The sequence below is a fragment of the Perca fluviatilis genome, chromosome 5 (assembly GCF_010015445.1).
Source record: "Perca fluviatilis chromosome 5, GENO_Pfluv_1.0, whole genome shotgun sequence".
Taxonomy (NCBI): Eukaryota; Metazoa; Chordata; class Actinopteri; order Perciformes; family Percidae; genus Perca; species Perca fluviatilis.
In genome coordinates this window covers 428914-448748 of record NC_053116.1, presented here as the reverse complement: position 1 = coordinate 448748, position 19835 = coordinate 428914, and the positions used below count along the sequence as shown (strand labels likewise).

Sequence of the window (19835 nt, the reverse complement as noted above, 5' to 3'; positions counted from 1 at the left end):
TCAAGTACAAGAATACTGTGTTTTTTCTTTGTAAATTCTCCAAGCTTGCTTTGTTGTTGAGGCTTGCAGCATCCCGGAGAAAAACTTTGTATTGCTGTTTGTTTGCTTAAAGATCAATGCCTTAAAACCCCATTAGGTGACGATTTACTGCAAGCAGCGTTTTGGACCTGTCCCGTCAAAGTTTTCGCTGTAGATCTACGTTTCTAATCATTTAGGTCTCGCTAAGATGTTTTGACAGCGCTGTCGGAGCGCCGCGGGGCAGACTGTTGCTCAGTGTGGAATGTGTGTGTGTGACGCATGTCGGTGAAATCTGCACAGTGCAAGGCTTTACACGCTGCTTTACCACACACACACACACATGCCCACACACACACACACACACCCACACACACACACACACACACACACACACACACACACACACACACACACACACACACACACACACACAAAGAGGAGGAGGAGTAATAGATATCGACGAAGGCAGATTAATGGAAGATAATGATGATAATTGTCACACAGCTACCTAGCGAACATCAAATCCCATTTTCCGGTCACGTTGAGTTGTAATGAGCAATTAATATTTTTTGGACCGCTTTGGTGCTATTATCTCAACCATGTGGTACAATTTCACAACTCTTAGTACAAAACTCCAAACTCGTCCCCCTTGTAACACAGCCAGTCTTTCATTTCAAACTCGCCATTCACTTGGATTGTAAACATCTCTCACCACACATTCATTGATTCAAAAAAGGTTTTTGTTGTGAAATGTCATGAGAACATATGGTTTAATCACCAAAACACAACATAATGATATCTTTACGTAACTACCAGTGAATCAGTCATTTCAGTCATTTCCATAATATCTATCCTATGTGGAATCAAGTTGTGATCAATGAAGACATCCTCTACAATCATTTGGCCAAATCTGTTTTTACAGTACAGTTTTAACCTCTCTGTTATTGCCCATGCCTCTCTGTCCCCCCCACACTTTACTTTAATAGGGTGACCAATTGTGGTTACCACTAAGTGAAGTCAATTAGCAATAACAAGAATGTGTAATGTGTGATTACAGCCATTTGGATGATCTGCTTTGAGTTTTGTACTAAGAGTTGTGAGGTTTTACCACCTCCTTGCGATAAAAGCACCAAAGCGATACAAAAAACAGTGAACTGTTGCTCTCATCAGGAGAAAGGAGAGGAGGGGATAAATGCTTCTCAGACCAGCGACGTGAAGGAAGCTCATGACAAAATGTCATGAAACAAACTCATTTTAGCAGCTTTCTGTCACGTTTTTTCGCTTTTACTTTCCAAGAATTTGCTAAACAAAGACGCCATCTCAGCTTCTTTTCTCTGTGTGCTTCCAGGAGTTTTCCCCCCTCTTCTTTTACAAAAGCAGACCTGGTCTTGTTTAGTCCGGACTGAGAGAGCAAGAGAGAGAGCGAGAGGAGATTTAAACAAAATGAGTTGAAAAGAGAATATTAGAGAGGAGGGGTGACAAGAAAGTTGGAGTGATCTCAAAAGAGAAACGGAACAAGAGTATGTTACATATTGGTTTTAATCTGTCCAAAAATAGCAAGTGTCAGAATGAAAATTCATTGTTTTACTGAGGGGTTATTTACCGGACTATTTCCTGGTCCAGGACCAGTGGAGAGTCCAGGATTTACTGGTTGTAACCAAAAATAGTCTAGTACATAACCCTCTACTGTAACAAGGAAAGAAAGAAAGAGAATAAGCTATTCAAAACCTGGTACTACAAAAATATATCGCAAACCATCTCAAACTTTTTAGATTTATGAATCTGATTTCTTATTTTATTATTTGAACTTTAATGCAATTTAGAGTTTCTCCTCCCAAATCCTCAAAGGCTTATTCACACAAGGGCTTAAATTACCAGTAAGCATTAGGAAAAATCACAAAAGAAACTAACAACCATTCAAATATAAGTATATTATTTTAGATGGAATTTTTGGATAATCTCAATTAATAGATGAATGCTCAGCTGTCGTGTCTCGTCACCTGATGGGCTTGTTATCTCTATTTATCTGTGTTTTTACCACCACATTTCCTGAAACTGTAAGTTGTAATATGATGACAGCTGGCTCCAACTTGTTCAACCGATTATTAATGTGTGCCTCTGAGGCAGGAGAGTCTGCTTCTGCAACCATCATTTAAAGAACTGGTCCATGTATAGTTTTATTGGATGTTCTTTCACATTTTTTTCTCTCTCGCTGATTTAATTCAACTTTATTTCTTTTAAACAAAGATGATTTAAGTTAGAACTGATAACAGCTCAGGTTGTGGCAGAACTTGCAGCCTGTGACTTCTAACAAAATAGAGTTTTTTTATGTCTCACATTTTGATTGGCAATCATAATGTACCTCAGTCTATCAGTCCAAACATTGCTACAAATAAATTTCTACCTGGAGCCCCCGAGAGCACAACCGATTTCGAAGGGTCACTCTTTGTGCTTCTTTGTTCCATGACTGGGTTGCCATTGGTTGGATTTAATTCATTTAAATCAATCAAAATAAGATTTTGATTTGATTTTGACTATTAAAATCAAATTCAGAATCCGCATTTCCCCCAGAATCTTTTGGACCTCCACAACTCAAAGATATTCAGTTTCCTGGCCCAGAGGAGAGAAGAAACTAGACCATATTCACATTTAACACGCTGACATCAGAGCATTTTTACTTTTTTTGATAAAACAAATTAGTCTCTCTCTCTCTCTCTCTCTCTCTCTCTCTCTCTCTCTCCTCATTCCTTTCTCACTCTCTGCCATCTTGAGCACACACTTTCTGCACAAGTTCACCAAGTCCATTTATAACAGGGGAAATTTGGCATCGTGAACACACTCACACACCACATGCTTTCCCTGTTTTACGACGTTTAACAATCACAAACAGCCTCAGATAAGCGTAGCTGTGACTTTCCTTCAAAAGTCAGCACAATCTCACAAATGTCCATGTGTTTCACAGCTGCTCCGTCTCTCTCCCCTTTGTCTCTTTTGCACCAAATCACCATCATTTGTAAAATGAAGACTCGTCATGAAGACTAAAATCCCACTTTATCATAGAAAAATCAGCTGGCTAACATTATTTAAATGATACTTATTACATATATTGGAAACCTGTTCTTGAGATTTACAAGATTTATAGTACTGTAATTTAATCTGTGTCTTCAGTTAAATTTGCTTAGCTTAGCATAGAGACTGGCAACGGATAAACTGCTATCTTAGCAGTGGCGATTTCTTTAAGAATGCAAGGGAAGCACAGCTTCCCCTAAAATGTCTAAAATGTAATGGTCAAATATGTACTATTGTGTTAACATTTTATAGACTAAAATGCGTTAGAATACGTTAATCTCGAAGACGAGTTGGTTCAGAATTGGCTGACTCGATTTCCTTCTCATACATTCTCGTAGCTTCTCAGTGCATTTCCCCGTTGAAGCCTAGCGTCCGTTGGCTTCAATTGGACTGCTTTGAGCAGTTTTTTTCAATGTTTCGAAACTAGACGGTCATTGGATAAATGCTGCGATGACGCTCAGCGTCTCTGGGGGTCAATGGAGCAGTGGGCTGGCTTGGACGCTGGGCTTCTGCGTGATGATTGGAGGGTTTGTCGAAGGACTGTATCTCCTTTTGCCATTTTGTACTATAAAAAGTCACCGAAGTTGTTCAACTTTAAGCAGTGCTCAGCTCAGTCCCATCGCGGATTTTGAAAGTCTATTTGAAAGACGAACTGCTGCAACCTATTTCTTGGTATTTGCTTGGCGAAATTTCTAGCCAATTTTCATCATACATTTCATACAATTATACACCACATTCTTTGTTTCAGTTTAACCTAATTCCCACATTTCCTCCTTCGAGTTTAATATTGTTTTGTTAGATCGTTTGTTCATTCATTCATTCATTCATACAGTAGGCTAGGCTAGTATTATAGGGGTGAACTAGCCAGCTAGCTAGCAAACTGCACACGATGGCAGACAATGCTAATATTCTGCCCTACAAAGGCAAAACGCTGTAACATCATATTTGGGCAAAAATGAGTTCACTTTTGGGGTATTTGAGACCTCCTTTATCACGTGAATAAATGTTGTGAGTCAATTTGATTGTTTTAACGAGAAAATAAAGGGCTATGACAACCGTAACATCCAAAACCATACGAGAAACCACAGCAGAACGCCGTAACAGCTGTTAGGGCTCTTTGCCTTTGTTCCGGCACGCTGAAGTTGAGTTAAGGTGTTCTGACTTTGTTTAGCCAGGCATCAAGAGAGATGTTACTGTGCCACCGTGAGGTTACTGTACTCTGGCCTTGTCATACTGTCAAAGTGTGCTGCTTTTAATTGTCACCAAAACACATAACATACACACGACATATCTCTGAAATAAAGTGGCGATGATTCAGATCTGTCAGTGTCAGTGACAGCCCAGAGCTAGCTGAATTTAATCTGTGTCATGTAGCGCTAACGTTGATGCTGACAAACCTCCTCACTTGGCGGAGCCTCACATCAGACGCCGAAAACCAATTATTAAATACACAGACATCCTACCTTTCCATGCAATCCGATATAATCCATGGAAGATATAATTGTCTGAGGGGCCAGACAAAGAATGGTTCAAAAACCCTATGAGTGACCGAGGTAAAGATGGAGTGACCCTGCCCGGAGGAAGCCCGGGGCGCCCGTCTGGAGCCAGGCCCAGATGGCGGGCTCGTCAGCGAGCGTCTGGTGGCCGTCTGGTCCCATCTCTCCAGCCCATGGGCCCACCACCTGTGGGAGGAACCGCTGGGGTCGGGTGCGCTGCCTCACGGGGGGCAGTGAAGGTCAGGGGCCTCGACGGACCAGACCCGGGCAGCAGACGCTGGCTCTGGGGACGTGGAACGTCACCTCTCTCTGGGGGAAGGAGCCGGAACTGGTGCGGGAGGTGGAGCGCTAACGGTTAGATCTGGTGGGGCTTACCTCTACGCACAGTCTCGGTTCTGGAACTGAAACGGTAGGATGTGACCTCCCACGATTTAACTGGTTGAGGCGGTAGATATGGACTTGACTCCGATCAAAGAATCAGGCTCCAGAGGAAGTATGTCTGGTTACCATTATGGTGGACCATATGGTGGGGAATATACCAGGACCTGGTGGATTGGTCGGCTTGGTCTGATGAGATCTTAGCCACGTATCCAGCCTGTTCTAGCTTCTGTATCTCGTTGCAGTAGGACTCTGCTTTCTTAGGGTCTCTTGCGAGTCTGCGTTCTGTGCTGCGAAGACTGGGCAGGACAGCTTCTTTGGGAGCATGAAGGGTTATTTCCGGGGCACGCCAGAGCAGCGGTGTGGCGTAGCGCAGGGTGCTATTGATGTCTACCCATGTTGTAGCTGTTTGGAGTGGAGTGAGGGCTTGTTGATCCTGCTTGGAACGGGTGACCACCTTAGCGCTGTAGGGAAGTGTGTCCAGCTGCCAAAGGCGCTCAACATTCCGGACGAGCTCTTCAGCCGGTGTTGTGGCCAGGTGTAGGCACTGTTACTCAGTCACCGTGTCTTGGTTGAGTGATGTCGGACCCTGAAGGGACCAGCCTAGTTTAGTGCACACAGCAATGGGGCTACCAGATGGCCCGGTGCGCACTGGTTGAATGGGCGTAAGTAGTTGTGGCATATCAGACCCAATGAGAAGCAATGGCTGAGCCCGATCCACTGGAGCTAGGGGGAGCTCTCTCAGATGCTTGTATTTCCTTTGTAGGGAAGCCACTGGGTAGGAAAATTCAGAGAGGCACAAGCTATCAGCAGTGAAGGCATTTGAGATCTGATACCTCTCCATTGGTGCATGAATGGGGGACACTTGAAAAGTAACTGATGAACCATCCAGCTCTGCGGTAACACCGTCCACCTGCAGGGGGCGTGGACAGGCTTTCCAACAGGAACCATACTCCTGGACTGGATCCGGAGTTGCCCAGGGTGTGAGGCGCCGTGTGGGTGTGGGGATACTCACAAGCCCCCGGCTGAGCACCGCTACGTTGGAGTTTACCCCGGTGGACGAGAGGGTCGCCTCCCTATGCCTGCGGGTTGTGGGGGGGAAAACTCTGACTGTTGTTTGTGCATATGCACCAAACAAGTGTTCGGAGTATTCGGCCTTCTTGGAGACCTTGACTGGAGAACTGCATGGGGCTCCAGTGGGGGACTCCATTGTTCTGCTGGGGGACTTCAACGCGCACATGGGCAATGATGGAGACACATGGAGAGGCGTGATTGGGAGGAACGGCCTCCCTGATCTAAAGTGGTTGTTTGTTGTTGGACTTCTGTGCTAGTCATGGATTGTCTATAACAAACACCATGTTCGAACATAGGGATGCTCATAAGTGTACTTGGTACCAGAGCACCCTAGGCCAAAGGTCAATGATCGATTTCATAATCGTTTCATCTGATCTGAGGCCGTATGTTTTGGACACTCGGGTGAAGAGAGGGCGGAGCTGTCAACCGATCACCATCTGGTGGTGAGTTGGGTCAGGGGGTGGGGGAAGACTCTGGACAGACCTGGTAAGCCCAAACGGGTAGTGCGGGTAAATTGGGAACGTCTGGAGGAGGCCCCTGTCAGACAGACTTTCAACTCACACCTCCGGCGGAACTTTTCGTGCATCCCTTTGGAGGCTGGGGGCATTGAACCCGAGTGGACAATGTTCAAAGTTTCCATTGCTGAAGCTGCGGCGAGGAGCTGTGGTCTTAGGGTCTTAGGTGCCTCAAGGGGCGGTAACCCACGAACACCATGGTGGACACCGGTGGTCAGGGAAGCCATCCGACTGAAGAAGGAGTCTTTCCGGGATATGTTATCCCAGAGTACTCCGGAGGCAGTTGCAGGGTACTGAAGGGCCCAAAGGGCTGCAGCCTCTGACGTGAAAGAGGCAAAGCAGCGGGTGTGGGAGAAGTTTGGAGAAAACATGGAGAAGGACTTTCAGTCGGCACCAAGGTCCTTCTGGAAAACTGTTCGCCACCTCAGGAGGGGGAAGTGGGGAACCATCCAAGCTGTGTACAGTAAGGATGGGACACTGTTGACCTCAACTGAGGAGGTAATAGGGCGGTGGAAGGAGCACTTTGAGGAACTCCTGAATCCGACTAATACGCCCTCTATGTTAGAGGCAGAGCTGGAGGATGATGGGGGATCGTTGTCAATTTCCCAGGCGGAAGTCACTGATGTAGTCAAACAACTCCACAGTGGCAAAGCCCCTGGGATTGATGAGATCCGTCCAGAAATGCTCAAGGCTCTGGGTGTGGAGGGGCTGTCCTGGTTGACACGCCTCTTCAACATTGCGTGGAAGTCTGGGACAGTGCCAAAAGAATGGCAGACCGGGGTGGTGGTTCCCCTTTTTAAAAAGGGGGACCAGAGGGTGTGTGCCAATTACAGGGGTATCACACTTCTCAGCCTCCCTGGTAAAGTCTACTCCAAGGTGCTGGAAAGGAGGGTTCGGCCGATAGTCGAACCTCGGGTTGAAGAGGAACAATGCGGATTCCGTCCTGGTCCTGGAACAACGGACAAGCTCTTCACTCTCGTAAGGATCCTGGAGGGAACCTGGGAGTATGCCCAACCGGTCTACATGTGTTTTGTGGATCTGGAAAAGGCGTATGACCGGGTCCCCCGGGAGATACTATGGGAGGTGCTGCGGGAGTATGGGGTGAGGGGGTCTCTTCTCAGGGCCATCAAATCTCTATATGACCAAAGTGAGAGCTGTGTCCGGGTTCTCGGCAGTAAGTCGGACTCGTTTCAGGTGAGGGTTGGCCTCCGCCAGGGCTGCGCTTTGTCACCAATCCTGTTTGTAATATTTATGGACAGGATATCAAGGCATAGTCGGGGTGGGGACGGGTTGCAGTTAGGTGGGCTGGGGATCTCATCGCTGCTCTCTGCAGATGATGTGGTCCTGATGGCATGATCGGCCTGTGACCTTCAGCACTCACTGGATCGGTTCGCAGCTGAGTGTGAAGCAGCTGGGATGAGGATCAGCACCTCTAAATCTGAGGCCATGGTTCTCAGCAGGAAACCGATGGAGTGCCTACTCCAGGTAGGGAATGAGTCCTTACCCCAAGTGAAGGAGTTCAAGTACCTTGGGGTTTTGTTCGCGAGTGAGGGGACAATGGAGCGGGAGATTGGTCGGAGAATCGGTGCAGCGGGTGCGGTATTACATTCAATTTATCGCACCATTGTGACAAATAGAGAGCTGAGCCAGAAGGCAAAGCTCTCGATCTACCGGTCAGTTTTCATTCCTACCCTCACCTATGGTCATGAAGGCTGGGTCATGACCAAAAGAACGAGATCCAGGGTACAAGTGGCCGAAATGGGTTTCCTCAGGAGGGTGTCTGGCGTCTCCCTTAGAGATAGGGTGAGAAGCTCAGTCATCCGTGAGGAGCTCAGAGTAGAGCTGCTGCTCCTTCGCATCGAAAGGAGCCAGTTGAGGTGGTTCGGGCATCTGGTAAGGATGACCCCTGGGCGCTTCCCTAGGGAGGTGTTCCAGGCACGTCCAGCTGGGAGGAGGACTGTGGAAGACCCAGGACTAGGTGGAGGGATTATATCTCCCACCTGGCCTGGGAACGCCTCGGGAGCCCCCAGTCGGAGCTGGTTAATGTGGCTCGGGAAAGGGAAGTTTGGGGTCCCCTGCTGGAGCTGCTCCCCCTGCGACCCGTCACCGGATAAGCAGACGAAGATGGATGGATGGAGATATAATCCATAGCAATGCACGTCATGTGCTGTATCCACAACAATCCATACGTGTTGAGCCATATTTCCTTCTTGCAGGTGTTCATGTAAAATCTTACACAAATCCATAATAGCACTAAGCTAGTTATTGCTAACGTCCGTACAAAAAAGTAGGCTAACCTAAATGTTATTTCAGAATTAAAAAGTAGTAATTCAAGTCGAGTTTGTTGACTGTGCATTTTGCGCAGTTTGGTGGCCCTTAACCCTTAATCAGGGGCGGTTCTAGGATCAGACCTTTAGGGGGGCTCAGCCCCTAATAAGAATATGACACGGATACAGTGCCCTAAAGTGTTAAACATAATATATTTATTGTTAAACAATAAATATACCTTTGTATTAAATTATAATTAAATTATCTTTATTGAGAAAATATTTCTTGTATTTATTCATACTGTATACTGTACTGCAAAGTAACTTATCTGTCATACTGTTCAACTGTGTTAGTGTTGCCACACTATCCTGATCATTATAGCACTAAATAGGAACAACCAAAAGTCTTCTATATAATTGAAAACCAATAGATGACTAGACCCTGGTTAGGTGTTCTTATAATGGATGAAGCATGGTGAACACCAAGCAAATACTGATTATATATATATATATTACTGATATTTATCAGTTACTGCCTTTTGCCTTTGCATGGCTCCTTGTTTTTGGCACATGATACAAAGGCAGAGTACAGTAACTGCCAAACAAGGGTCAAAGGTCAGTTTTGAGCTCAAGATTTTTTTGCATACAAACATTTCTTCATTATAGCAACTAGTTGTCAAATATTGGGAGTCCTACCTGTAATACTTTTGTCTGGACAAAACAGAAACTTTAAAGTCATTTTTCTCAGTTTCACACTCTAGCGAGTTAAAGTCTTTTGCCTTTGCAGGGCAGTATTGTCGACCTGATTTTGGCAAAGCCATTTGAAAGTCTTCCTTACGACGAGAAACTTAGAATTAAACCACAGGCCAGATCAACACTTAAGATTGATTTAGTGCAAAAGATAATTAGTAACAGTAAAATAATTAGTCTGTTCAGCTCTCCTGGTTTGACAAAGTTTGCTGGCTGACTGGAAGTGCTGTCACAAAGAAAATGTACTGCTGGCCATGCCTCTTGATGAAACCTTCTCATGGATATTATAAATTATTATCATAATAATTATATTATTATTGTATTATATTATTATTTATTATATAATTAAATTATTACATTATTATTATTATATATATTATTATAATATTAATATAAATAAATGGACAATTTTTATGATGTAGGCCAAAAATGAGCTTCCCCTCTTTGAATGACCAGCAGCCGCCACTGTATTTAGTTCAATTAAAAGTGAGAAAAAACTATTCTTATTTGCATGTTCTAACTTATTCATTTAACACCAAGGCATTGTGGTTTTAGCAGCACACCAGAACAGATTTATGTGAGAAAAATTGTTTTAACTTAGAAAAGTGTCAATGCAACAGTAGCTGTTACCCACTAAGGGATCATCCCCCTATGTTCCCAGGGTACGTGGGTCTTGAGATATAAACTAACACTGTAAGAGTTTGGGAAGGGCATCGCAGTTCAAATTGCAAAAGAATGAAGGGAGATGGACATTTCAAGTGCAGGTTGAATAGTAAAAATCTCTTCAGCCACTGTGGAGATATTACTGTCTAAACTCAAGAAAACTCTTGCCCATACATTTGAGGGTATGTTGAGGAGTATAACTTTCAACATCTTGACCCAGGGAAACATACGCTGACCATTTGACCCGGGTAACAACGTTGCTGAGAACATCAAATCCTTTGAAAGGTCTCTTATCACTCATACAAAGAGGATATTGAGCTGGGGAACATAGATACACTCCCACTACTGTCACTAAGACAGTGTGTGCTAACGCAGTCCTTCCTAGGGAAGTCCCTATCACAGTATTGGATCGGAGCACTTTGGCACTTTTTAACTGATCAGGGCTCTGCATTTACCCCGTTTACCTTACTCCGAACATTTACATCAGCTTGTAGTGATCGGCGCCTTTAATCACACACGCCCTGCGCCACAAACGCACCGCCAGACTGCCTGGATGCCGGCACTTTAGGACCAAGACGGAGACAGAATGTCTTGTTGCTTGCCTTGGCAACAAGTAAAGTCCATCTTTCTTAGTCACCCTGTTTTTACAGAAGCAGATTACACCAATTCTCCACACCACGCTTCAGCCGACATCGGTAAACACAAGAAAATCAAAGATTGGTTATTTATTATTTCTCCTTTATTTAAATGAATCGCAATATGTGTCATAAGTTTGGTTGTGGTTGTCCAGCAGGTACCTTTGGTTGGGGGGTGGGATCCTAAAGAGAACTGGTTTGGTTTGGAGAGAAAGACTTATTTGCTGCACTAAGTTAAATGTATTAAGCTTAAGACATATTTTAGTTACTTTGTTTACTTAGGTAATTTTTCAAAAAAAAACGGTATGCAGCTCTATTATCTGAGCAACTACAAGTATCGGATCGGGCGTCAAAAAAAGCAGATCGGCCATCCCTAGTCCTTCTCAAACATTTTGAGATATTTCAAATATTCTTTCAGCCAAGTACAGAACATTTTTGGTACAAATAAAACAGCCTATATAAACTCATTGCTACCACTAGCAGTACAATAACCTTGTAACTGGAAAACACTTAAATGCTATTTTAAATGTTAAGAGTTTATCACTAAAATCATTATTATAGTGTAATTTATTACGTAATTATGCAAAGAAATCTCACATACCCCTGCAGTACTCCAAAGTACCCTGTACATGTACCCCCATTTGAGCCAAAGAACCTCCCTGGTTTTCTTTTGCACACACAACCACACACATAGGGTACATATACACACATACTTAGACACACACACAAGTGTAATCTCCCTCGTGTTACCTTAATAAATTGATATCTGTACATCTTTTGTACTTTTTTTTTCTAATCTGAGTGGGCAGAAAGAGGCATTAGGTGGAATCAGTACTTTTAAGTGGGATGCCGCAAGTTCAAGTCTGAACAAGAGCTAAGACACGCACGGTTGCCACCGGAACGCACCCGGCAGGTTCACACAGCGCCTCCTATTCACTTTGGATGAGGTGAGAGATAAAGTGATGCAGAGATAAACTGTAAGAAAAGCGTTCCCACTCACCTTTAGGCTACCTGTGCTGACTCACAGATCCATCATCTGCTGTGTTATTCTTGTGCAGTGTTTGTGTTGAGTCAGAGGGTTTACCCCAGGTGGGCACGCGGGTAATCCTGACATGTTAATGGTTTTAAATATATTTACTCCATCGCAGCGTTGATGTTGGTTTTCTGCACCTTTTAAAGCAGCAGAGCTAGAACGTGTTACATTAATAAAAACAAGGCCCGAGGGACGGTAGGGGTCGGCTCCATGTTGCAAAAAGACATTCATGCCCCGGAGCTCTAGGTTTGAAGTCATTTGTCTTATCAGCTCTGTTTTCATACCTTTTGTTTGGTCAACAAAAAGACTGATGTTAGTCATAATTTCTATTATTTTACACGGGCTCGGGCCGGGCTCGGGCGGCTCGGGCCGGGCTCGGGCTTGCGCTTCGGGTTGCATGGTAAATGAGCGGTCAGCTGATGCGATTTGATTAGTGTGAAAATGGATCCTGAGGAGGTGAAACGGAGGCTGGTCTCTGGAGGACTTAGCCTGTTTCTTTGTTCCAACTTCCAAGTGGCCTATAGCCTCTGTTAGTCATGAATAAATGATTTTAAAACATGTATAAATGACTCATTTTTTACGAAAGACAAAGGAGCTGTGTGCGTGCGGCGCAGTCTCTTTTTTCTTTCTCTCCCTTTTCCGCCGAGTGGTGCGTGTGCCCGCTCGCGGTGTGAAGCGTAGATGGGTTCGGGATTTTAAAAAGCTGTCAATCAAAATGTACTTGTTGGGCTCGGGCCGAACTCTGTCGGGCTCGGGCCTTTTCGGGCCGTACTTTTAAGGCCAGATTACAGCTCTAATTAGTCATGCTTCCTCTTATTTTTCACCACTGATGCAAGACGTAGCTTGAACAAATTGCTTTGTGTCAGATGTTATGCGCAGAACCTTAAAACCAGTGGTATCTGTTATCAGTGATGCAGTAACAGTAGACAATATACTAGCTGGTACAATAAGGTGTACAATATGTGGGTATTGGAATTTCTCCAAGAGCTTTTTGCAAACAAGTGACCCAGTTGAAAAGCCGTCAAAGGCTCCTTGCAGAGCGATCGTCCATTGCACTTCGAGGGATGTTCAGCATCCACAGCCGTGAAGTTGCAAACATAGCTCAGCGTCGTGCATGTTAGCTGATAGTTTGTGATTATAGAACTACAGGAAATAGCAGGCACTTTTTACAAAGTGGGCTAAATGTTCAGTTTTAAGTCAAAGCCACTTTTCACAAGCTCTTTTATTAAAACAGATTGTGATTAAAATAAAATGCAAAGACAGGGTTTCCTTCCCAATTTGAAAATATACCGCTGTAACACATGTAAATTATCTGAAATAAATAGCCTGGGATATATTTAAAAAATATATATCATATATATAATATATCTCTGAGAAAGCTCCTTCACTTGTTTTCAATAACAGACCCGGATAGCCCAGTAGCTCATATAGGGAGAGAGGATGGACTGAAGTGTAGGCCTACTCACAGAGTGACGGCTGACTCATTATGAACGGGTCCAGCACGGGTCGAATGCGGGTCAGCGGCGTTACACACGTCTTGTGTAGGCTATGAAATGTCTGTATCGTTCCTGGCTGCGCAGCATTTTTATGAACTATGATAATGTGGCCATGGGTCAGATCTCTCGCCCAGGTCCAGCAGGCTCCGTCTTACACGCCATTACTCACCCAACTGAAGTTAGTTCCATTCAATAACTTCTTCTGTGTTTCTCGCCGTGGCGATCTCAATAACAGAGAATTACCAGCGGAAACACTGGTACCAATACAGGTTTCCCTCTCATACTTAATATACAGCTGTGTTAACAATTCAAACTGTAGACAAATGTCAGCGCTACGTCTCTCATGTTGCAGGTGAGCCGGCCCGTGTGTGAGTGAATGGGGGCGGGGTTGCGCGGAGTGTAAGAGGAGAGATCCAAACACAGGCACGGCTTTACAGAAGGAATGGGTCATGTAACGCAACATTAAACCATATCCATAGAAACGACATCGCTTTGTTCGTGGAGAGAGGCAGCGGATGCGAGGACGTTAGGTGCACCAGTGCAACCTAGGAAAAATCTTAGTTGCACTTTACAAATTTTGGTCGCATTTGCGACCAAAATGAGAAGATCTACTTTATAGCATTGACAATTTACAGAAGATGTGCACGGTCAGATCTCTTCATTATACAAACTAATTGTAAATGGATCTAAAGAATGATCGGCTTAGTTTATAGACTTTATAGTTTATAGATGTAGAGATCTCTAAGGATGAATGGAAGAGAGTTTACCAAGATGCACAAACCCAAACTACTAACACCAGGGCTATTTCACAAAACCTAGATAGATAGATTAAACCAGCATTTCCCAATTATCCTGGCTTCATTTAGCCTTGACTCGGTTTCACCCTAGCAGAGGCACCTAAGTTACCATGGAGATTTATTGTGTGCAGCTAGCAGTTATTTAATATCGTTCTCTGTCTTCCTCTCTCCTCAGGCAGCGGTAAACGGAGACACGGCTCCAGCTGAGGGCCTATCAGAGAATGACAGTGGCGTGGAGCTGATCAATGAGAACAGCCCTCTGACCGCGGCTGAACCGCCCTCCCCCTTCAGCCCCAAGCAGAACGGAGATGCCGCCTCACCTCAAGGTACATACACACACACCTCAACACTGTCTTTCTCAACACCAAGAATGGGAAGAACGTTCTTGCTAGTTGTTTGTAACAAAGAATTAACTCAATTTAACTTGAATTGAATTTAGTGATGAATTAGATGACGAAAATTGTAAAAATGTCCCGTTGTTTTGTTGAGTGCCAAAATGAATGTTGGGATATGGGTGCTGCCAAGTTCATACAAGTTACCAACCAATGCATCATTGGTAAAATGGCTGTGTTGTGAACATTTCTGGGAATTGGCAAAATGTGAACTTGTGTATTGGGACAGTACATTGGCCACAGAAGACGACGTTTCACAGGGACACGAGGACACAAGTCCATACAAGAAGGCAGATTGAGAAAGGCCCTGCATTACAGAGACACTCCTACTGCTTTCTGTCTGTCACGTTATCTCTTGGAAATATTGGGTTTCTTTTCGCCCATCTGTCCAACCTTCTGTTGATCTCCTGCTGACTCTTCTCAGATGGTAACCAGTGTTCAGGGGGGAGCAGGAAGAGGAGCAGGAAGAGGTCAGAGGAGGAGGAAGCTACCTGGGACTCCTACAGCGAGGTATGAACACAAACATGACACGCTTGATTTCGGGGAATTCGTGTTCATAAATCCACTGAGTGTGTGTTTTTCTGTTTCCAGGACAAGACTTCAGGAGCGTCTCAGTTGAGTTTGAGACAGACGCCTCGACCCAGAACCATCTTCCAGGCCGGTCTGACGCCACACACACACAACAAACCTCGCAGACAGAGCCGCAAACAGGAGCACAGCATGTTACTGGTAAACACTTTGGAATCAACTCATTATTCTCCCTGCTTCTGCTTCCTTATTGGAATCTCTTTCTTCAGGCCTAATTCTGATTTACCAAATATAATACAGTGTGTGTGTGTGTGTGTGTGTGTGTGTGTGTGTGTGTGTGTGTGTGTGTGTGTGTGTGTGTGTGTGTGTGTGTGTGTGTGTGTGTGTGTGTGTAGATTTGATTTGTAACAGCCTGTCCTGAGGTGAAGAGTCGTTCTGTACAGTTAACATCAGTATGAAGGAGGGATGATGAGATCTAAAAAGATCTTTCTCTCTCTTTTGCTTTCACACAAATATTCATGTGAGTCTAATAAACCTCCCTCTTTATCTCTCTCTCTCTCTCCGTCAGTGTGGTGGTGGTGGTGCTCCTCGGGTGGCTGTGGCTGTGGCTGTGGCCTTGTCCGGCGGGGTCCCCGAGGCCCCCCGTCTGGAGCTGATGGAACAAGACTCCAAGGACTCGGCCCAGAGCATCAGCACCTCCTCTAGCTCCGAGATCCAGCCGGAGTACAATGTAAGACGTGTGAGAGAGATGTGTGTTTGGGGGAGGAAGGATGGAGGGGAGAGAATCGGATAACATTATTTGGTCGAGGAGTTTTCCTACACTCCTCGAACAAGGGAAAGTCTGTCAGTATATGCTCGGTCCTATCAGATTTTCAGCTATGTTAAATTTTCCTGCACATTTCAACCAATCTACATCAAACATTGTACTAAATATATTTGTTTTTCACTTGACCATACAGTCATCTTACAGAGCCTACAGAAATATATAAGGGTTATGGATAAGAAAAGAGAGAGAGAGAGAAGTAGGAGAGAACCAGCTGTGTCGAACATATTTTAAAAGGAGAAGTGGAGGTTTGGCAGCGAGAGAAAGAGGAGCAGGGTAACTCCTTTCCCAGACCACAGAGCCTCCTCCACCTGGCCTTGTGTTAGTGCAGATGGCCACACACACACACACACACACACACACACAGGTCTGTGTTTGCTCTGTATCAATAGTTTGATTCTAGTGTGCGTGTTTTCATGCTCATACAGATCTGAATGTCCTCCTCCTGCATGTCTCATGTCTGTGTGCATGCCGTCTCACAGTACTCTACTTTTTTTTGTGTATGTTGATACGTCCCAGTGTGTTTTCACTCGATCCAGGCAGAACTCAGTGGGGCGTAGTATCCTATCCAGACTCCGTCACAAAGCCTAATGGGTTTTCTCTCCGAAGGTGGACTGAAGGATCACATAGCCTGGGCTTAACTGGGATTTGTTTGCAAGCATAGAAATCCCACCTGCTCATAAACCAGCAGCACACATACATTTCAAGAGAAATAAAGAAGGCCAGAAGGAAAAAAAAAATGGGTCAATGATGGAATTTTCAGGGACGTAGGTAAGCTAACAGTAGAAATACAAGAAGCACCTGAGCAAATGAGGAAGTCAGACTACAATGGATTTTCAGACAGGTGTAGACTGATGCAGTTTATGTTTGTGATGCTTTATAGATCGGGACATTTATGCTGCCTTCCAGTTAGAGTCGGAGTTAGGAATTCCCAGTTAAAATGTCCCAACTTTTGACCTCCAAGCGTTCCAGGTGCAGGACAGCAAGCATAAATGGAAAACATGGCCTTGCAAATATAAACGCTAGATATAAACCAACAGAGGAGAAAAAATAAAGACGCCACTTTTATGTAGAGATTACATTATACCCTTTTTTTCTTCCCGATACCTGAAGTTGTGTATCGGCCTATAACCGAGCACCGATCCACTACAAGCGTGTTAAAAATCTAATCTATTTTAACAGCTGTTTACTACTAACCCTGTAGGGATGCTCTCTGATTGCTATCATTGTTGTTAAACTCTTTGTAACATACAGAGAATGAATGCCAAAGAACTTTGGGTTACACTTTACTTGAAGGTATCTACATAAGAGTGACATGACACTGTCATAAACGTGTCATAAACATTATAAACAAGTCATAAATGTTTATGACATAATGCTTCTTTTAGTAAGTTACATTCGGTTTTTGTCATGACAAGTTATGGTTATGGTTATGGTTAGGGTTAGGGTTCATGTCTCATGACTCTTATGTAGATACCTTCAAGTAAAGCCTAACCCAAAGTTCTTGTCGTGACCCGATCCTCTTCTCTATCCAGGACAACAAGGGTTTTGGCATCGGCGAGCTGGTGTGGGGGAAAATCAAGGGCTTCTCCTGGTGGCCCGGCATCGTGGTGACATGGCGCGCCACCGGCAAACGACAGGCCAGCCACGGCATGAGGTGGCTGCAGTGGTTCGGAGACGGCAAGTTCTCTGAGGTGAGGGAGGAAGGAAGGAAGAAGAGAAAACAGACGGGCTGAAAGAGGGAGGGAGAGGGAAATCAAATACTAGTTGTACATGTCATGCTTTGTTTGATGCCACGGTGTTTTCACTCTCCAGGTTTCTGCAGACAAACTGGACTCCATCACCGCCTTCCCCAAGTTCTTCAGCCAGGCTTCGTACACCAAGCTGGCGTCGTACCGCAGGGCCATCTTCCAAGCACTGGAGGTAAGCACTGTGACCTAATGGCTTCACATCGGACGCTAAAGTAGCGCAAAGATTCAACTTTAAACATCATGGCTATGCTCTAACCATGTCTACTGTATGTATATGTAGCTACATACTTCTGAGACATTATACCTGTGTAATGTAACCCTACAGGACTAATGTTCAGCAGCAGTTAGAGTCCACTAAAAGTTATGTTGTTGCTGCTGACAGACTCAGGTTATTATTCTAAGTGTCTGACAACATTATGGAAAACATCCCTACAGAGATCAGTCTTTCCAGAAAAATTTTAGAGCTTTTTTGTGATTGTTGCGGGCAAAAATCCTTGATTATGCGGCACGTTTTCTTAAAAAATGCGATGGAATATTCGGGATATTTATGCAATTTTATGCGATGAAATTGCGGGAACTTGCAAAAACTGTGGTTTGATGAAAAAGAGAAAAAAAAGTGATTCCCCCCCAGCACCCTTCTTTTTGATGAAGTTCACATCGCGTAATTATGTCACTTCATAACGTTTCCATGGAACAGGGGAAAATGGCTGCTCTTGTGTGAAGTAAACGCAACATTTTTCAACTTTCTGCTAAGATATATGTGACTTTTTTACAACGAAAATGCGGGGACTATGAAATCATGCAAGCCCCGCATATTTTGCGCGGAAATCGGCAATTTATGCGGCGAAAGTGCGGCTTATTTGAAAAAATGCAGGCCCGCATAAATATGCAGACTTTGGCTGATTATGCATTGAATTATGCGATCGCATAATCACGTTTTTCTGGAGGGACTGAGAGATAGAACTTTTAGTTAAAGAGTAAGATCCTTTTAGTTTAACATGAAACAGCCCCGAAATCCCCATCACCAAACCCACCAGACTCCATGTAAATAATCAGGACTTTTAGTGTGTATAGAGCCAGACTCCATGTAAATAATCAGGACTTTTAGTGTGTATAGAGCCAGACTCCATGTAAATAATCAGAACTTTTAGTGTGTATAGAGCCAGACTCCATGTAAATAATCAGAACTTTTAGTGTGTATAGAGCCAGACTCCATGTAAATAATCTGAACTTTTAGCATGTATAGAGCCAGACTCCATGTAAATAATCAGTACTTGTTGCTTACAAATGAATGTATTAGTAATGATAATTGAATAATATAATATATAATAATATAACACAATAGGATATTCTGCTGTATACTTTTAATACTTCTGTACTTTTACATAAGTACCACTTTAAATGCAGGACTTTTACTTGTAATGGTGTATCTTCACAGTACAGGATCTGAATACTTTGTTTCATCTAAAACTTTGTGGATTTCACATCTGTCTCTTTGTCCCACATTGTCTCACATGGGGTCATTACAGATGGCCAGCATCCGGGCAGAGAAGAAGTTTCCTCCCTGTGAGTCCGACAATCTAGACGACCAGGTCAAGCCCATGCTGGACTGGGCCAATGGCGGCTTCCTGCCCAAAGGAGAGGAGGGACTCAAACCTACGCACACTGCCGGTGAGCAAGGCAGCAGTCTTGTATAACATACATATTCATGATAACATACATGACAACGTGGATTTTGGTGCCTCATTTTGGTGCCATTTAAATGCCTGTGCTGCCCTTTGGTTAGGGCTGAACCATTTGGGGTAAAACAATCAAATTGCGATTTTTCTGCCAGATATTGGGATTACGATTCCATTTGCGATTTTTTTCTAAAAAATGAAGTCAAAGTTCAATCTTCACTGTGTAACAGATCAAATGTGTCATATGTCATGGAGCATTAAAACATGAGACACCATCAAACCTGCTCTATATTCTTCTGCAGGGATGGGAATATACAGTGCCTTGCGAAAGTATTCGGCCCCCTTGAACTTTTCGACCTTTTGCCACATTTCAGGCCTCAAACATAAAGATATAAAACTGTATTTTTTTGTGAAGAATCAACAACAAGTGGGACACAATCATGAAGTGGAACGAAATTTATTGGATATTTC

General features: G+C 44.0%; 1 protein-coding gene across 1 annotated transcript in view; it reads left to right on the top strand.

Moving 5' to 3' along the window:
- Positions 1 to 19835, top strand: part of dnmt3bb.1 (DNA (cytosine-5-)-methyltransferase 3 beta, duplicate b.1) — a 63887-nt gene that overhangs the window by 21902 nt on the left and 22150 nt on the right. Inside the window, exons 3-9 of the mRNA XM_039801398.1 lie at positions 14367 to 14517; positions 15008 to 15093; positions 15175 to 15312; positions 15680 to 15841; positions 17470 to 17628; positions 17750 to 17857; positions 19215 to 19356. Coding sequence (XP_039657332.1) covers positions 14367 to 14517; positions 15008 to 15093; positions 15175 to 15312; positions 15680 to 15841; positions 17470 to 17628; positions 17750 to 17857; positions 19215 to 19356 — 946 coding nt within the window. The remainder of the gene's footprint in view (positions 1 to 14366; positions 14518 to 15007; positions 15094 to 15174; positions 15313 to 15679; positions 15842 to 17469; positions 17629 to 17749; positions 17858 to 19214; positions 19357 to 19835) is intronic.